General features: G+C 40.8%; 1 protein-coding gene across 1 annotated transcript in view; it reads left to right on the forward strand.

Moving 5' to 3' along the window:
• LOC137904325 (receptor-type tyrosine-protein phosphatase F) overlaps positions 1-17,096 on the forward strand; it is a 94,010-nt gene that overhangs the window by 14,388 nt on the left and 62,526 nt on the right. The window contains exon 4 of the mRNA XM_068748490.1: positions 12,690-12,878. Within this exon, the coding sequence (XP_068604591.1) occupies positions 12,690-12,878 (189 nt within the window). The remainder of the gene's footprint in view (positions 1-12,689; positions 12,879-17,096) is intronic.

The following is a 17,096-nucleotide window of genomic DNA, read 5'->3' on the forward strand; positions in this document are numbered from 1 at the left end:
CTTAAGAGAACACTCGTAAGCACACTTTGCATCCGCATGCCGTCGTAATAATACACTGAGCGTGCACCCAATTCAGAGAGGCAGTGAGAATGATGGAGTCATTACACCATTACCGGTAAGTCAATCTGGATTATACGTTTTAGTAATTTACTGTATTGCGTCATGTTTTTATTGTAACCTCTTGTTCGTTTTTAAGTCTTGTTGTGTTTTTATTTTACATGTCTAGGGACTGCGGATGTAAATTATCATTTTTGCTAAAATCCGTTACATTTACATCTATTATATTATTTTGTAATGATGTTCATTAATGTGCACTGTCCCTATCAAATAAATAAATAAATGAAATGAAAATGAACGTTTAAGCAGAGCAAAGGAAAGTTGACCATTAATTATGGTTATTTCATATACTGGCTCTTTATTTTGGTATGCCAATCCTGCAAAACATATGGATTATGAAAGTCATATTGGTGCAGCTTTACATGTGCTCAGAGAAAGACTGTAGAATATAGTCCACAAAATAGGAGTTCATTACAATGCCTGGATCAATTTTGTATCATTTTTAAATTCAGTATAGCAACATAATTATACCAGAACTACCAAATTCATATTTAACACCAGAGGCTGTGAAGTCTGTCCTTGGACTCATTCTATCCATGGTATTGCTTGGGTAAAGTGACACTCTGTGTTTTAGCACAGTTTAAACTACTGCTTACCTGTGGGTGATTTCCAAAGGCATGTTTTCACACCACAGCCTAGTCAGGCTTTAGTACTTTTGCAATCATGAATCTTTGGTCCCCCTGTAATTATGGCATGCTGTAACAGCCTTGCACTTTCTTTGTGGTTGTTGTCAGACTCGGGATGCCCCCCCCTCCCCCCGAGTCCAAGTCATTTGATTTTGAACCGATACCGAGTCCCGATCCGATACTTCTATAATAAATTAAAAATAAAATTAAAGAAGACTGAAGAAGCGGATCCAGGATGTCCCTTACTTTTTATTTTAACGTCCGATTCCGATCGAGTCTGCAATTTCTTGATCGGACCCGATTTCCGATCACGTGATCGGATCGGGACATCCCTAGTACAGACCCAAAGTCACTGCCGCCATTTCTCACCATGTGCAAGTAAACAAAGTTGCGTTATTGTTGTTACTCTGTCATGATTCAGAATCTTTATTATTGCCACCTTTTTCTCACTCAGATCTTTTCCTTCTAAGCCTTCCAATGTTTTGAAGGCATCTACCACGACTACTGTACTTTCGGATTGACTCATCAGGGGTCGCAGCAGGGCCAGCAAATCGATGCTCTCCACTTCACCCTGTCCTTTGCATCGTCCTCCCCAACAGCAGCCACTCTCATGTCCTCCCTCACTACGTCCATGTATCTTCTCCTGGGTCGACCTCTAGCCCTGTTCCCTGGCAGTTCCATCCTCAGCATCCTTCTACTGATATAGTCCCTGTCTCTCCTCTGGACATGTCCAAACCATCAAAGTCTGGTCTCTCTGACCTTGTCTCCAAAACGTCTAACCTTCACTGTCCCTCTTATTGTCTCATTTCTAATCCTATCCAACCTGGTCACTCCCAAGGAGAACCTCAGCATCTTCATCTCCTCCACTTCTAGCTCTGCCAGGCATGAGTGGTAGAAAGCTGCATGCACATCTGACCTTTACGGTTGGATAATTACAATACAGACAATATTGAGACCAGAAGTGTAGGTGTGATTGAGAAATATTGATGCTGTCAGTCTTTCATTTTCTTTTCTTGTCCCTTGTCTTTCATTTCTGTTTCTGCCTTCTTGTCTCTATAGCTTCTTATTTGTATTTTGTCATCCTTCTATATCTCTATTTATCTCTCTATTAAATATGGTGGACAGCATGTCTTTGGTGTGACGTTACAGGTTGGCATAGAGATATTCATTGGGTGCCAGTTTTTTGACCTTGAGTGCTTCTCTTGAATTTGATCTGCCTCAGTAAATGTTCAGGTAAATGGCGCTTGTCTCAGTGATGTATGAAATAAACTCCTGCTGGCCAGAGAATACAGAAAATCAGCTCACAACATCAGTCTGAAGTGTCGTGTGTTGCCACTTCTCCATGCCAAGACAATATTTCACATTTTCCTCGTATTTGATGAGCGTGTGAAATATAAAATGAAATGCCTCCACCCAAGATGCCACGGTTCTGGGGCAAAGGTAAAGACTAGGGGATCTTGATGGTGTCAGAACCGTGTCATGACCCTAATTGTAATGAGAAAATGACAAGGCTCTGTGGGGTAATGCAGAGGGTCTGGATTTATTTAAAGCCAAAAGCTAAATTCTTTCCTTCAGCAAAATCCTTTAAGAAACATAATTTTTAAAATGGCCTCTGAGGCTGGACCTGTTTCTAGAAGGGAGGGATGTTTTGGTATCAGATCAAAAGCCTCATCATTACCAGAATCCTCCTGCCCCAATAGATCATTCAGACCAAGTTTTGAATGTCTGAACATGTAATGCTGGGGGGGGGGGGCATTTTGGTTAAGGTCAGGTAAGAAATATGAAAGGATTCAAAGGCTCTGCTGTGGACAGGAATCGCCTTTGATTGGTTCAAATATGTCAACTATAAAACATTTGAGTGATGCCATTGCTGATAGTACTAATAGAGTTCTGTCAGTGTTTCAGTTCAGTTCAGTTCAGTTCAGAGCTTTATTGTCCCTCAGGGAGAAATTTGGTTTCCAGCAGAGGTCAACAACAACAACAACAACAGTAACACAATCACAATACACAGGACGACATGGAACATGAATCAAACACAGTAAAAACAGCCTTAAAAAGATACATATGTCCTATCTCTCGGATGGAGGCCCTAATAATAATAATAATAAATAAAGTGCTGTTTAGCAGTGCAGACAAGTGAGATTAGCGCAGGTTAAGAACATTTATTGCTGGCTCATGCTCGACCTCACCATCCTGGAGCAGACTGATTAAAACAGTGTTGTCTGCAAACTTTAAAAGATGCCTATTTTCATGGTTGCTCCTGCAGTCAGTTGCATATAAAATAAACAATAATGGGGACAGGACACATCCCTCTGTTTTACCTCTGACTGGAAAACAGGGCATGATCGGACCCATCAGGTTTCAGATACGGTAGACTTGTGTGCCCTGCATCTGTTGGATGTCCACAAATGACATTCTCACTGGTTAGGAAAGGCAATATTCTCTTTGCATGCATTATAGTATAGCTCCTGGTGCAGAGGCAAAAATGAATGTGACAAAATGCCATGAATAAATATCTATATCTGTGTACAGCTCGGCAAGTGTGGACAACAAACCTGACTGGATAAACGGCACAGAAATCACAGTTGGCTTCTTCCCAGGCAAGATAAAAAAAAAAACCATACAGCGACTATATTGGAATGATTTAACACCAAGCACTGCTCCTCCAACAACTTAATCCCCCCCCCCCCCCCCCCCCTTTATTTTCCTTTCTGTTCCCATTATCACAATGGCCACAAGTACTTTATCTCTCTCTCTCTAATTCGTGTATGTAATGGTCATGCTGCTATTTCAATGGCTGCTCTTTCAGTGGCCAGTCCGTGTTTAACGTTGCACAATCAAGTCATTATTGAAAGTTGTTTATGAAATTGATGCAGGCTGTAAATGTCGACGTTTGCTTTGGCGGGACAGGTTAGGCTGCTTTACACGCTGGGCTGCTATGTGTCACAGCATGCAGTCAGTAAACAGACGCTCAAACTCGCACGCACACAAACTACTGAGAGAGATGCATCCGCACGCAATCACACGACCACACGCAAACACGCCGGCCTGCAGTTCCGCCTTCCTGTTTATTCCTGAGCTCTATAGTAAAGCACTGCGTCACCTTTAATTTGGATAGAGGACTGGTGTCACAGATTATACCCAGCCTGACTAGTAGGATTTCTATGCTGGCTTCTCCAAAGCCACCAAGTCTGCATTCTGACATCATTTCTGCGAGGAACGTTGGGCTTTTTTGAGGACAGATGGGTGAGGACAACAGGGATACGGATTTTTTCGTATGGGGGGTGAGAAAGGGATCTATCACACCAGGATGGAAACCAGCTCACGTCACTGCTGTAGTCTCTACTCACTATAACCCGACTGAAATGTAGAATCTAACAAGAAATTCATACTTAATGTAAATTTGTAGGCTTATTTTTTTCTCGCTCGATTTTGGTAACAAATACGAAGTATAATATGTAGGAAACACAAGTACGAAATGAATACATAGTAAGTATCCATAAGTCGGCTCGCCTGTCAGGAAATAAGAACAAATGGAACTTTCATATGTAGATTCTTGCTCTTATGTTTTCCCTTAGCCTTTTACAGAAGAGGGAATCAAGTCTGATTCTCCTGGCACCAAGCGAGCAGATCCGTGTTTCCGATCAAGGGGGTTCTCCTGCAGATGCAAGTCAGGGTCAGGGTTTGCATTCTGTCGGAGGAGATGTTGCACTTAGTCCGTGGCAGTCATGAAACTAAGCAAGACAACATCTCCATCCCAGTCATCGCACCACTTATTTGGTTATTGCAGCATCTCGTCCAGATCTGTTGTTTCATTGCACACATTTCCTGCTGCAAATAATACATTTTGTCTTCACAAACTTGCCCACTGCCCTGCCCACTTCTTGTGTCATTCTAACGCGTCACCAAAATGTGACAAATACTCAGCGTTGCTGTCGAGTCAGGTAATGTCCATGCAGCTGAAGTCTGCCATACAAATTCAAAAATCGAGCGCCAGCAGTATTTCACACGTCTGTCTTTTGTGGCGCTGCTCTTTTGTTTACATAATCAAGGGAAGGTCATCTTTACAGATCATAATCCTTCCATTGAGGACGACTAAGCAATAATTAGCCATGGTTATATTTCATATAAATCGCTGTATGCACTCGCACACCAATGTAGTTATGACGGCGACGAGCTCAGCCTTGCAGTAGACATCACATAAGCAAACTTTTTCAACCCAGGGAAATCAGTCAGATGGATGAATAAGAATAAAACAGTGACTCTGCAGGAACTCGTCTCATGCAGAGGACTGCGCACGGATGGTTTGTTGAGATTCTGGATGCAATGTGACATTAAACTTCCTTTCATTTAGCAGAGCACTAAGGGATTACCACACATTGTTGATTACTAATCTATGCTACTGTCATTTTCACACCCACATTGTGTATATAGCAATATCTGTTCCCATATATGCAATTAATACCATACTGGTATTGAGGTCTGGCAAAGGTCAACTTGGTTAGATTATGCTGTATTATTTGTCATTAAATCAGACTGAGCCTGTTTGAATGCAATGAAATTTAAATGGTAAATGAAGTAAGCCTCCATGTTATCAGTTACCGTCTCATGTATTAACATCGCATGTGCTAATTTAATAAACATGTTCCTCATTATATATGCATCCTCTTATTTCACTCCTGTGCGCCCCGTCCAGAATGAATCAACATGTTTTCTATAAAGATGCATGTTTGCCTATATGCAGTCAAATGGGCTTGTTGATAGGACAATAAAGGAGTGCAAAAATGACACTCTGATTTCATCTTTATTCCCAAAACACACCTTGACATAATTACAAGGAATAAATACAACCCCTTTTAACCTTGCTAAGTATCCATATTATAACCCATTTGACTCGCAAAAAGAGAGTTGCTCTAGTTGTGTTTGGAAAGGTTTCATCATTCAACCTGGGAATAAAATTCCTAAGCATTCTTGTCAGCATCTTTAACATTTGAATATTTTGCTGCACTTCTTGTGTGTGATCAATAAATGATCACAGAAAAATAAGACTAGCCAGGAAGCAAAGTTAATAAAAAATGCCCTTGTTAAATTATTTATCCAAAGAGATTGTGATCCCAAACAAACACAACCACATTGTGTTGAAATATATGGGCAGAGTCAGAAAGATCTTGCTTTGACATAGTATTTCTATCAGCTGCACTTGTCACTCAGTTGCTCCTTGCTTTTGGCAAGTTGTATCATGCATATACAGAAATGTGTGGTCTGTCTGTCTGTCAATACTGATAATGTCAGGGAGGTCAACGAGTGCAAATAGCATGGAGCATCAAGAAAACAAAACTCTTTATTTCTTTTTTGTAGCTTTCGTGGTGAACAGTCTGTAACTGGGTAATTACAGCTTTTGTTACCTGCCACTACTTTCCACATAGTTTTCCCGTCTGCTTCAAGCGATATCCTGAGAGGTGGTAAAGAGAGCCTAATGTTTTGATGTATTTATAATGATTAACATTGAAATATGGAAAGCCTGCCAAAGCTGTTGCACTGAACTGCTTTTAATAAATAAATTACTATTTATTGCGTGTATCCTATGTTGGAAACTTACTGTGCAGACATAAACATTTCTTGATGGGAGTAATGCATAGGAAAATGACACATGCACCCCTTCAGTTAAAGAGCAAAGGCCATTGTAAAGCTCCGTAGGTCAAACAAGTCAGCAACTCCCCAAGCCCGACTGGCTGTGGCTAGACGTGGTTGCTGCATCAGGGGAGTTCTAATGCCTACATTCACTGAGCTGGCTAATGGGAGTCCTTTTACTCTTGCCCCTTGGGAGTAGTAGTGGAATTTCACACAGCTGAAGGCTTCTAGTCACATGATGCATGGGGAATAAATTGGGCCCGCTCTGTGGATATTAGTAGGACCAATACTGGCATCAGAAACTGGCATTGTAATTTATGAAATGACACCCAGTCCAACTTTACAAAATACCACCAGCAATCAAGCCGTTTTTTTTATTTCAAGGCCATATTTCAACCTCTCTATCGTTCTATCAGCGTAGATTATTGCATTAGCTTCAGTCAAAGTGAACATTTGAGAGGCTAACACCCTTCACATTTTCAATCCCTGCCACGTTGAAGCTGTCGACATCGACTCACAGATTGTGTGTTATTCATTATCTCTGACTGAAAGAATACAATAAGTAAAGGCTGTCACTGGAGCCCAGTCAGTGAGTGTTTAATTAACACAACCTGCCACATTCCACTACGTCCACTGCCTCTCCCAGAACTCATAAAAGCCATGCCTATCTCCTGCAATTACTCTAAGCATGTCACAATAAAGCTTTGCAGGTGATTCATTGGAGTTGTTCAGAAGATAAATGAAGTAATGTATTTGCAAACCGCCACTTTGTTTCCTTCCGTATGGCGAATCCATTAACCGTCTTCCTGATTAACCCCTCCATCCCCAAATTACCTGGATGAATGCCCTGTCTTATCAGCCACATTGTAGTACCACATGAATTCACCATGAAGCATGGCTTTTCAGTCATAAGACACAATTTCATGAAGTGAGTTATCAACCATGGACTGTGGCGCTCCATCTTACTGCATTGTGTTATCTGAAGAGTTTTCAATCAAACGCCGGTTGGTGGGACTGCTTGTTGGTAATTAGAGCTGCGTAGTTAATGCAGGATGTGCTTCTGTGCTGCAGAACACTCGTTCGCTTGAGGGCATGAATTCGAGAGGCCACCCTTGTGTTGCAGTGATTGTTTGAGGCCACATTTATGTACCTACTAGTGCGCTGCAACATAAATAACCAGCTTTGGGCATGTGGCAGGGCTGATATCAGATCGGAGAAAAAGGGAGAAGAGGAGATGAATCGGAATGGAGAGAGGAGATGATAAAAGAAAAGAGGGAGGGTGGGAAGGGAGGAAGGAAGGAAGAGAAGGAAGGCATTTGGGAATAATTAGATGACTGTTATTGATTATCTGAGGAAGTAAGGCCAAATGTTCTGTTTGGCCGGACAAAAGTTCTTATTATTTTGAAGGTCATTGGATGCATTACAGTCTTTTTACTCCAAATGCACTTTAATGAAAAGCCAAACAACAACGCTGCTCCAACGCCACTTATGTGTCGCATGTATTAACAGCTGCATTGACAGTGTTTTTGTCTTTACTTTGTTTTGTGATGTGTGCAGGTTTTCTGTGCCTGCAGTTCACATTATCTCGATACTATCACTATCTTTATAGGGCCTACCCATTTTAATAAAAATTTTACCCTGAGAGTTCACCATTTCCATGTAATTCCGACACTTTTACATCAATTAGTTTGACTCGTGGCTCGATATGTTCCTTACCATCCAAAGCCCTCCAAGCCTTTACAAATCAAAAGAAGCGAGGCAGCTGTTTGAATAGCAGTTCGGTCTGTCTGACCTCATATGGAGCCAATTAGTTGCTACCTGACTGTCTCGCAAAGAAGCAACAGACGTTCATGTCGTTCCTGTCAAATTCACACGAGGTGAAAGTCGACTGAACCACAGAGGATGTTCATAGGGAACAGCTTAACAGATTTTTAACCCCATCCACACCGTCTAACATTACCCTCACCACTGAAAACTGCGGGCGCTGAGTGAACTTACTGAATATTTTACACTCCATCAGAGATCCAGCTATACATTTAAGTATTTAAGTTTAAGTAAGCTCATGTTAGCTTCGGCTTCCTGTTCGCACGCCCAACTACAGCTGACTATCTCTTCACACACTTCAGTGTCTCAGGCAAATTCAATCATCTGCATCAACGGTGCTTTTGTCTTGAAGCAGCCACAGACCCTGAGGTTTGGGTTTTGTTGACTACTTGCCCAAGTCTTCTTGGTAGACTGACTTAAGACCAGTTTAGCCATTGACAACACTTATTTAATTGTGTTTAATTTCCTTTATAGGTTGCCAGTTTTATCATTTGCATCGTGGAAACACCGATGTTTTAATTTTTGTTGTTTCTAGACCTAACGAACATTTTAGCAAGTCTTTAAGATTTAATTAAAAAACTTTTTTTTGTCAGACATCAACTTGATGACGCATGCAAATAAAATATGAAAATGGCCCACATTTTTCTGCTGCAAAAACAGTTTGCCTCCAGTGTACTATTTTTACCGAGGCAGAATTTGCAACAGAATTATTTCTTGTAGCAAGTGGCTTTGTTTTTGTCCCTGTTTTCTTTGCGAATGAGAAATCACCAATTAACTCTTTGAGTGCCATTCACGTCTACCCAAACATTCACTGCCAACCCTGACATTGAAATCTGCCTCTCTTCAACGGACAATAACTCTGTAACGGAAAGGGGAGGCACATTCCTTTTTTTCTGATGAAAGAGACATTAATCTTTCATTTGTGTAGTCATAGTAAAGAATATTCTATGGGGCTTGGAAAATCGGGGGAAATGCGCGAAAATTGGAGCACTCAGCATATAGCCGAGTTGAAAATGGCTGGCACTCAATGAGTTAAAAAAAACAACAACAAAAGATTTGCCCGAATAATTAAGATATTTCCTCACCATTGATGCGAGTCAGATTAATTATTGATACGGACTGAAGCTAAAGGCTGTGGGCAGATTGCAAGCATCTACACAACTCCTTTCATGTAGTAGCAATGTTGGCTCATTAATATTCCTAGACATATGTTTCATTGTATGTCCTCTCTGAAGGGACTTGCTCCTGGTTACACTAACTTAAAACATGAATTGCTGCACATGGAATTCACTATTTTTTGCAGCAGCTACTAGTGCATTCTGAAATGGAATCAAGGCATTTTTATTTTATTTTTGCAGAAAACCTCCCCGATTATGAAGGAAATGGCATTTTGGAGTGTTTTCCTTCCATTGAGATGAGTGTGTTTGGGTTGAGGGAAAATCACTGGCTGATGTTAGTGTTGGATTGAGCTCCAGCAGCCTCCCAGTGGGACAGTAGGACAGGGACGGGTCTCTTCCAGCAGGACGCTGATTAGACCCATCACCCTAGCTGCCACGCTCCACTCACACTAGTAATTGGAGCTAGCAGGAGGTTGGCATGCACCCCCCTCCGCCCCCCCTCCTTCATCTCTTCCCTGATCCTGTCCATTTTATTTTTTCTTCCTTTCTCTTTTCTCATCTCAATCAAACATCACCTGACTGTTGCAGCCAGCCGGTGAGTCACAGCTCATCGATACAGCGGTTTAATATTACTGTATGCGTTAAAGAAGCCTCTTTTTGTCACATTTGCCATCAATGCTTTCTCCGTAGTTCGTACTACTGCTGATCTTCTTAGTGTAATCAAATCACATTCTGCCCTCTCTTTTCAACCATCCCGCTATGCAACTCCAGATGGACGACTTTGATGCATACTCAGCTTTGCATCGCTTGTCTGGCTTTGATTCTGGCCTTACTAATTTTTGCAACGACTGTATTTCATATGAGCTCTCTTAAACAGCACCCCTTTAAGACAAATTGGACCCTGAGTCTGAAGCATCTACCACTTATTTTAGATCAGCAAGTTAAACACGCAGATGGTGTACAGTGAGGAAGTGATTTTTAGAGTTAGAGGTAAATTGCATTGCGTTGGTATTTCCTGCTTTTTTTTGTTGTTGTTTTTGTTTTTGTTGCAGTAGTAGTTTGTCTTGGTAATGGAGCGCTTGCGTGACATTATCACAGAGTTCTCGCTTTACTCATGTTCTCCTGCCTGGACTAGACAGAGAAGTCGAGATTTTTTGATGTATTACTCTCCAGCACAGAGGACTTTTTTATTAAAACTGCCCTCTATCTTGACAAACATCACCCTGCATCGCCTGCATTATTTCATTGGACTCAGGCCAAATTCCCTCATCTTTTTTCACCTCCTTTTTAAATGAACGAGGACTGCACAAAGGCGTGTCTTTGTCTTCTCAGGCTGGCAGGTAGGGAGACGAGGCCATCCACGGGAGGTTCTAGTAGGAGCAAACCGACAGAATCAAATCTTACCTGTGGGATAAATGCGATTTTTTACATGTGGACAGAGAGAAATGTTAATTATTTCAAGTCAAGGATGAACAGCTTTGGAAAACTAGGCTTTCTGATTTTGTGGGTGAAAGACAAGTCAGATTTTCAGCATTATGTTAACATTGTATCTAAATTTAAAAACTTCAGCACAAGATTTTAAAGGCTGAAAACTTCTGTCATTTTAAAGGTTCAACTTTTTAGATTCCTTGTATTTTTTTCTACACAAATTAAATCTTGCACAAAATGTAACAATTCTCTATTTGTCCTGCTTACGTTACCCCAAGACTAAATCCTACTGTACACAGGTTTTTATTTACAGTATGTACCATTCTGACATTGAAACTGTCCTTGTTCTGCCGCCAACATATGTACTAAATAAAGTACTTTTTGACAAATTGTCACAGCAAGCGAAGCCACAGTTCACTTTCCATTTATTACGTGTACTGTGACAGAAATATCTAACAGTTGTAACAGCAGATCACCTGCAATGGAAACATTAAGAAGTATTTCAGTGTTTGTGCTTCCTGATAGGACAGAACCACTGACCGGTGTGAATAACTCCTTTGTGGTCTTCCACCCTCTGCTACCGTTAGTTTGCATTTTTCACATCCAACCTTTACCAATAATCTTGATCAGAAATAGAAAAGGCAGCAACACAAGACGGCAAATGGAAAAAAGCTGATGCTAATGTTTGGGAAAGATATAATTTGACAAAGCACTATAGCATAAGCAGCTTTTCTCACTAATAACCAATACATTTTAACAGACCGTGTCATTTCCGCAGGTATAACTTGGACTAAGTCGAACAAATCTTTACACATTTTCTGTGAAATATAATATGACATGCTTTTCAGGCCCATTTTATACTATCTCAAGGGCAGATGGTTGATGCGACTGACAGGGCCGTATTATGCCTCATTGAATCATTGTTTCCTCCATATATTTACTTCACATTTGACCTAGAGGGAAGCAAAATGGTTTTCTGGTTGAGAGATGAAACGATTTTTAGAGTGTGTGTTAAATCCACAAACACTAGGAAGCAACAGAGAACTGTTAGTCATACAGTATTTAATATATTCATATCTTCATATCCACTTATTCATTGAATAACGATTCATTGAATTAGGTTATTTAACATTCAAAAGGTTTGTAGTAGAAACCCAAAAAATTAATACGTGTATACAAATAGGCCTATGTTTTTGACAAAGTCTAATTTATCTCCGTTTAAATCTAGGTGGTATCTCAGTTTATAATGTGTCCAGCTGCATTAACTTGTGACTTTGGCTTCCTTACGCTGACATATTATTCATATTTTCAATTCTAATTATATGATGTCAGTATTGAGAATGAGAACCTTTCACTTTAAAATCTCACATTCTGCTTTGAGGATTACATATTTTTAGTTTTGTCATGGATATGAATTTACATCCATTATGATGAGTTGGATTATTCAAATAGCCTTGTTTAGCTTGCCTAAGCCTAAAGCGGTTCATTTATGCATGGGTGCCAAGAGGCAGACTGCAACTGCCCTTCCTCTGCCTAAACCTAAGACTCCCCCATGCCATTTAAGAAGCCCGCTATGATAATCAATCAGAGATGATTTGAAATCCAACTCATACCAGCGCTACCATTCCCCTGCAGCATATTCTGCTCATGCATTCATTTATGTGTTTTTGGGATTTGGTGTTTTGGGATGTCACTACTCAGTTTGCAGCACATTAAATGTATTTGACCTCTTTCACACTCTCCTATGTCCTTGCCAGTGCAACAACTGCACTCAATGCCTTTCAATTAAGTGTCTATTATATATATATATATATATATATATATAATATATACAAACAAAAAAATGAGGAATATATATATATATTCCTCATTTTTTTGTTTTGTTCAGTTTTATTTAGCAGTGAGTCTCAGGATATACTAAATACCACCCTTTGTCCATTTTCAGAAAACCAGATCCCACATGGCTTCCCCACCATTGATATGGGTCCCCAGCTGAAGGTGGTTGAAAAGACTAGAACAGCCACCATGCTGTGTGCTGCCAGTGGAAACCCAGACCCAGAGATCTCCTGGTTCAAGGACATGCTTCCTGTGGACATCAGTAGCAGCAACGGAAGAATAAAACAGCTTCGCTCAGGTACAGTTTGATTTGGTCACATTTAAGGTTATATGGTTTGTAGTATACTCTATATGGTATGCCATGTTTTTATTTTATTTGTAATGCTAAAGCAGTATGCAATTTGTAAAATGCACACCAGCCGACACAAGTCTTTGTTAGATGCATGCTTAATAGATTCCCTGTCCGCACAGAGTACATTTGGATTTGTCCTCGAAGTTTGCCACTTTGAAAAGTTTCATGGCGACTTTTCCACATAGCTACTTCTAAGGAAACACAGAAGCTCAATAATGCTGGCCTGGCATTTTTCAAGTCTTTGACAGTGATGCATAAGCTTTCTGTACATTTCACAGTACAGGAAGATAATTCTTCACTGCATTAAATAATCCTTAATCCCTCTTTAAGCATGCGGCTGGGTGACAATGAGACCCACAGATGATGCATTAGCTCGGATTCACCCTTGCAAAATGAAAAAAGAAATCAATGAGGTGCCCTTTGTTCCTTTCAGCAGTGCACTTGATATCTAAACAATGATTGTCTGACCTGGATTACACAGAAAAGGTGGAGAGATTAGTGGCGTTTGACCAGGTTCAGTTGTGTCACTCCTGCCTAAATTATCCTCGCTTAGAGAGATTCAAGTCAGGCAGCAGGTCGCAGGCTCGAAAGATTAAAAATGAGAACTAGTCTGTAAAAAGCCTGGTGCTCGAGCTGCCCGGTGGAAGCTGAATACAGGTCACTGGAGCACGTTCACTGTCCCCGTTGTGGCAGTGTTAAAGAATGTGCTGCTACAAATAACCAAAATTAGACACAGATTTTTCACAAAATACACCCTTAACATAACTGCTATTTCTATTGCTATAATAAAACTGTGCTTAAACAGATTTTTTTTTCTTCCACATCTGGTAACAAACTTATAATTAGTTTTCTTTCTTGTATGTAGTTAGACTGCCTGAAAATCTGCTGATATGTAATCCCCACCCAGGCGAACGATGATTCTTTTTATCCGCCACCCTTTACTTGAAGACATCTGCTGCCGTATCAGGATTTACTTTCCTTGCATATGACCTGAAATGAGGCCAATTTTCCGATGGCAGAAAAAAAAAGCACATTAATTTGCTGCCACAGTGTCGCCTGGCAAGGCAGACCCAGCTCTTTTTAATGCATCACAGGCTTTATTCTAACTGAGTACACAGACACTTTTTGTTTATCTTTCCAAACTTCACTATCATTCACAACGCAGACACTTTAGCTTCTTTCTAATGTTTTACCTCTGACCTGAATAATTTATCCAGTGCATTGCTGCAATTTAGTTTGCAGGGTTTCCTTTATTTCTCTTAGTCATTTTGCCGACTGCGTTCCGTGCAAATATAGCGGTTACAGGTAACATCATCACATTTCAAGCAGCGTACCTGACAGACGTTGACAGAGCTCAATGGCTGTATTTCTTTTGTTCATTGACAATAAATTATATTTAGTTCGAAATGTATTTTTAACTTAGAACATTGACAAGTTTACTGAACTTCTTTGCATTACATTTTTAGATGGCATCTGCTTTATACAGTGGAACCTCGTTTCTTGTACATAATTCGTTCTGTAATGCTGTTCGGAAACCAAAGCTATATTTCCCATTAGAAATAATGGAAACTCGATTGATCCGTTCCTACGCACCAGATAAATGGCCATTACATGCCTACAGATAACATGTAAAAGTGTAAATAGTACGGAAAAACAAAAGCATAATAAAAGTTAATTTAACACAATTCTATATCATTTACATGCCGTTTTGTCTGCGGTCCCGGGAGGGCGGGGGAGAAGGGTTATTACTTTAAAAGGGAGCCCCGCTCCATAAAATAAAATAACTGGGTACTGTCCTCGGGTTTTTATCCTTCTCTTTCTCTTTTGCTCAGCTTTCTTAAGAAAAGTCAAATTTGTTGATTTCTCCATACCATACTGCAGCAAGATCCGAAACAAGGACCCCATTTTCATATTTGTTGATTATTACCTTCTTCAATTCAACAGTTGTTCTCAGTGCTTTTGGCTCTCGGCTCCTCGTGTTCGCTTCGCCTCGGCTACACACCGTGTGTTCGAAAACAAAAATCTGTTCGACTCACGAGGCAATTTAAACTCCATTTTTGAAAATCAAGTTGTTCGACTACTGAGTCGTTCGAGAACCGAGGTTCCGCTGTATCTTCTTTATATATATATATATCTCTAAGCCATGTTTTTTTTCTACCACAGTTGTAAGTGGATTACTAACTAATCTTTCAACCCTGTTTGCATGAAAAATTACTCCCACATAGGTGGTACACCAATTAGAGGTAAGGATGATGAAGTCTATTGGAAAACATCACATCCACACCATTCCCTCACAACCATATCAGATCCCCGCATTCCCAAATTCCACATCACATGGTTCATCCATGCTGTCAGCGCCAACCCTTCCACTCTGCCCTTCGTCCCCACCCAGCGTGTTCTGTCTGCTGTCTTCTCCTTAACAAACAAATGATCACCAACTTTAGGAGAATGGAAATATGTATTTGCCACAGATTTGTTAATACCCTTGTTGTATTTGGTTATTGAAAATATTTTAAAGCATACAAGAACAATGGCTTGTGTTTTCTTTTCTCCCACGAGTGGTCCTTTCACGGCATGTTAACCACATAGGAAGGAGGCTTGTTATTAATGGATGAGCAATTGAAGTTGTTCGTGGTTCTGGTCTTAAAAGTGTGATACCAATATGCCTAACAAATAGAGGTTATTCCACAATCAGAGTGGGTTTTATTTTCAATGTCATTCAATTTATTTTTGTTTCTATAGAGACAGATCAGAACAGAACTTTATCTCAAGGCTTTACAGGAGTAGCAGGGAAATACCAGCAGGGAAAGACAGAACCCAACTTGACCCACGAGAGACATAGGCAAGAGAGAGAGAGAGAGGTAGAAAGACAGAGAGACAATGAATGAGAGGGAGAGACAGAGACAAGGACAGGCAGGGGGAGAGACAAAAACAAAGAGCGGGATTGAGAGACAGCGAGAACAGGAGCAGACAAAAACATATTTACCAGTACTTTTCAACATGTATGCTGCTGAGCAAGCCACTGCCTGAAGAGCTGCTATATAAACCGATATGCTTTTTGAGTGATCTGATACTATACCATACTACTAAAATATTAAAAATTCTGAAATGGAGTCTGTTCCTATTAGTGACCCTGGGCTGCCCACTCAAAGTCTGTGGAGGGGAGGTGGGGGGGGGGGGGGGGGTGCACAATGTTTTTTTTTTTGTGAGAGGGAAAGTGAGAGGGGTGCACAACACCAAAAATAGAAAATGAATAGCTGGCGAGAAATGTGGTGGGTCACCACAAATGGACGTATGGGCACTCCTAGAGTTGGAGAAAGCAAGTTGAAGGTGTATTCTTAGAAATTAGGACCTATTTTCAAATTTCCTCCTAATCTTTAAAAACCTTACGAACGCGTGCGTTCACGTGAAACAGACATCTTTTTCGGCTTTAATCTATGTTCTTGTTTTTAGCGGAAAGAGGTGAGTTTCTGCAGTTTTTAGCTAAAGGCCGTGTCACCACAGGAGAATCCACTTGCCTTCTCCACGCGGCCCTGAAACGGCTGCGCTTGCATCGAGTCGATGTCGCACTTTGCCCCCGACTGGATGTCTGGTAAAGATTGTTAAAGAGCCAACTTTTCTCCATGGTAATTGCGTGCTTTTCCCCTTGAGGTAAATTCTTGTGCATATTTGGGACATATTTGGTTTCACTGTCTGTGAGACCAAATATGTCTCACTATTCATGGATTCTAACAGCACACATATATATAGTTAAGGCAGCTTTATGGAGGTGTCTGTGCCCTTCTCTCATTTCTGCACAGCGGCACAATGCCATGACCTCGAATCTTTTTCCTATGTTTGAGTAGTTGGAAGTAATTGAAGGGGGTCGGAGCGTCGAATCTCGTGACAACTGCTGCAGCTGCAAACTTCTCCTGCGGTGCTCGCGCTGCTTTCTCCCAAGAGAGAATGGGCAGATTGACAGATTGGTGACAACAGCGTTAGTATGCAGGGGCGCGTCAGTGCTGAATCAGACAGCGATGAGCTCAACTTGCAGAGCAAACACCTTGGAGCGACGTGTTGTCATGAGATCTGAGGTCGTTTTTTTCCGTGCGCCGCTGCCCCCCACCCTCTTTCGCTTCGCTGTTTGAGGTCTTGCCTTAACTCGGGTCCCCTCGGTTGGTGCTG

The sequence above is a fragment of the Brachionichthys hirsutus genome, chromosome 15 (assembly GCF_040956055.1).
Source record: "Brachionichthys hirsutus isolate HB-005 chromosome 15, CSIRO-AGI_Bhir_v1, whole genome shotgun sequence".
NCBI lineage: Eukaryota > Metazoa > Chordata > Actinopteri > Lophiiformes > Brachionichthyidae > Brachionichthys > Brachionichthys hirsutus.